General features: G+C 27.2%; 1 protein-coding gene across 3 annotated transcripts in view; it reads left to right on the top strand.

Annotated features, from left to right (window-relative positions):
- Nucleotides 1-2,024, top strand: part of LOC106463892 (coiled-coil domain-containing protein 39-like) — a 69,250-nt gene that overhangs the window by 7,744 nt on the left and 59,482 nt on the right. For all 3 annotated transcript variants that reach the window (XM_022391528.1, XM_022391530.1, XM_013923972.2), the window contains exon 4: nucleotides 585-731. In XM_022391528.1, the coding sequence (XP_022247236.1) occupies nucleotides 585-731 (147 nt within the window). The remainder of the gene's footprint in view (nucleotides 1-584; nucleotides 732-2,024) is intronic.

Here is a 2,024-nt window from a genome sequence, read left to right as displayed (position 1 = left end):
TGGCCATGCCGGGCATATTCTAGAATGATGAGGCATAATTTATATTTATTTCCTAATTTTTTATGGTGGTTACAAGATTAGTCAAATCTACCAAACCCATACAGAGATTAATTACTGAAAATAACAGATAAAATATAAAGTTTTTTCTTAACATTGTTTTACAGACCTTAAGACTTAATAAAAAAATTATATATTTTGCATTTGAAAGCATTGTAATGTTTACTGATAATCTGCCAAATTTGATATTTTGTGTATGAAAGCATTGTAATGTTTACTGATAACGTGCCAAATTTTGTTAACATTCGTTTACTAATTTAAAAGTTATAGCATGAAAACTATAACAAGCACAAAATGGTTACGAGGTCGGTCCCAGGAACTGAGCCCATGCTGAAAAAAATTAAAGGATTACCATATATTTGAAGTGGTTATTAGCTTAATTTTCTAAACAATATTTTATTTATTTTTGTTACCATAACAATCTTATGGACACCTTAAATGTATATGTTCTCTTATTAATTAAAAAAGTAACTTTTTACCATATTGTATTACATAAATATTTTAATGGTAAAGATTATTTTTCTTAGCAAATCTATAAAGCACGCCAGAGAGAACTTGACGCAGAAGTTAATTTGCAGAAACTGTTGTATAATGAAGAACAGTGGCTTCTACAACAGATTCAACAATACAAGAAGGAAATTAAAGACCTTCATGAAAAACAAGCAGCACGAGAGGTGGGCAGTGGCTATATGTATAAGTATTTTTGCCTGCTTGTCTTTGCATAACTAATATTATAATATTTTAGAATTTTAATTGTTTTGTGACAACTGAAGACAGAAGTAATAATACAAATCATCTAGACTTTGTGGTTGGGTTGCATTAAGAGCTCAAAATATGAATATGCAGAAATTCTCGAATTAAATCAGTGGTGTTACTGTCAATTTGTTTATACAATATACAAAAAAATTTGTTATTTTGGGTAATGCTTATGAATTTCCCTGTTTTGTCTAACAAGTTACAGTAAATACAGAATTCTTGAAAATCTCAAAAGGTGTGTGTTTTTCTTTTTAACTTATCATTTTCCTATAATACAAGGTTTAGCTCTAGGTTGTGCTTAAGCTGTTCCCCAATATATGTATTTGGAAACTAGCCTTAGGTAAAAAAAATACTTAGGTAGGTTATCTACATGCATTATTATGATGTTTTAAGTTGAATTTTCAAACTGAAAAAGAAGCAAATAATTTTGTCACTACTTTGATTGTAACATAGAGCAAACCTAAACTTTTTTTAAACTAGAGATATGTTGCTTTTACAGAATTAAAGAAATAAGGAAAATTTGTATACAAGTACTAATTATGTATATGAAGATGTAGAATTAATAGTATCATACATATTTTAACAGTATACTGGACCTCACACAAAATTAGAAATTTAAATAAAATTCAAAAAGTGTACTTATTATACATGGTAGCCCATATGGACCTCACACAAGATTAGAAATTTAAATAAAATTCAAAAAGTGTACTTATTATACATGGTAGACCATATGTTTATTTTAATTAACTCGTATAGATATAGTTGTAACTCATGCTGTTCTATTAGGACATTGCTTCTCTAAGTATACTCAAAGACGGGCTTTAAAAAGTGATGTATAAATTACTGTAAAAATAAATCCAGTTTTCTATATAATACAATCATAAAGCAAAAATTGTTCACGATCTTTCACTACTTACGTAACTAAGATTGTTAAAAATAAAAAGTATTATTTTAATACCTTAATTCTCTTTGTAAGTGTATATGTCATGATCTTTTACAGCGTAACATTCAAAATTTAAACTACTTTATTATCAATGTATTTCAGTAAACACAAAATGAAAATGTAGTGGATATTTCAGGTGTTTATACTCTGTAAGTTTTAACTTCTTAATATAAAAAATATTTTTTAAAAACCTCAAATTTAATTTTTCTGTGTTACTTGATGCATCTGAGCTCCAAATTCTTCACTTCAGAATTTTCTAACTTCTAAA

This window comes from Limulus polyphemus, unplaced genomic scaffold (assembly GCF_000517525.1).
Source record: "Limulus polyphemus unplaced genomic scaffold, Limulus_polyphemus-2.1.2 Scaffold1510, whole genome shotgun sequence".
Taxonomy (NCBI): Eukaryota; Metazoa; Arthropoda; class Merostomata; order Xiphosura; family Limulidae; genus Limulus; species Limulus polyphemus.
Note: the sequence above shows the minus strand (reverse complement) of the source record. Positions and strands in the feature narration are given on the sequence as shown.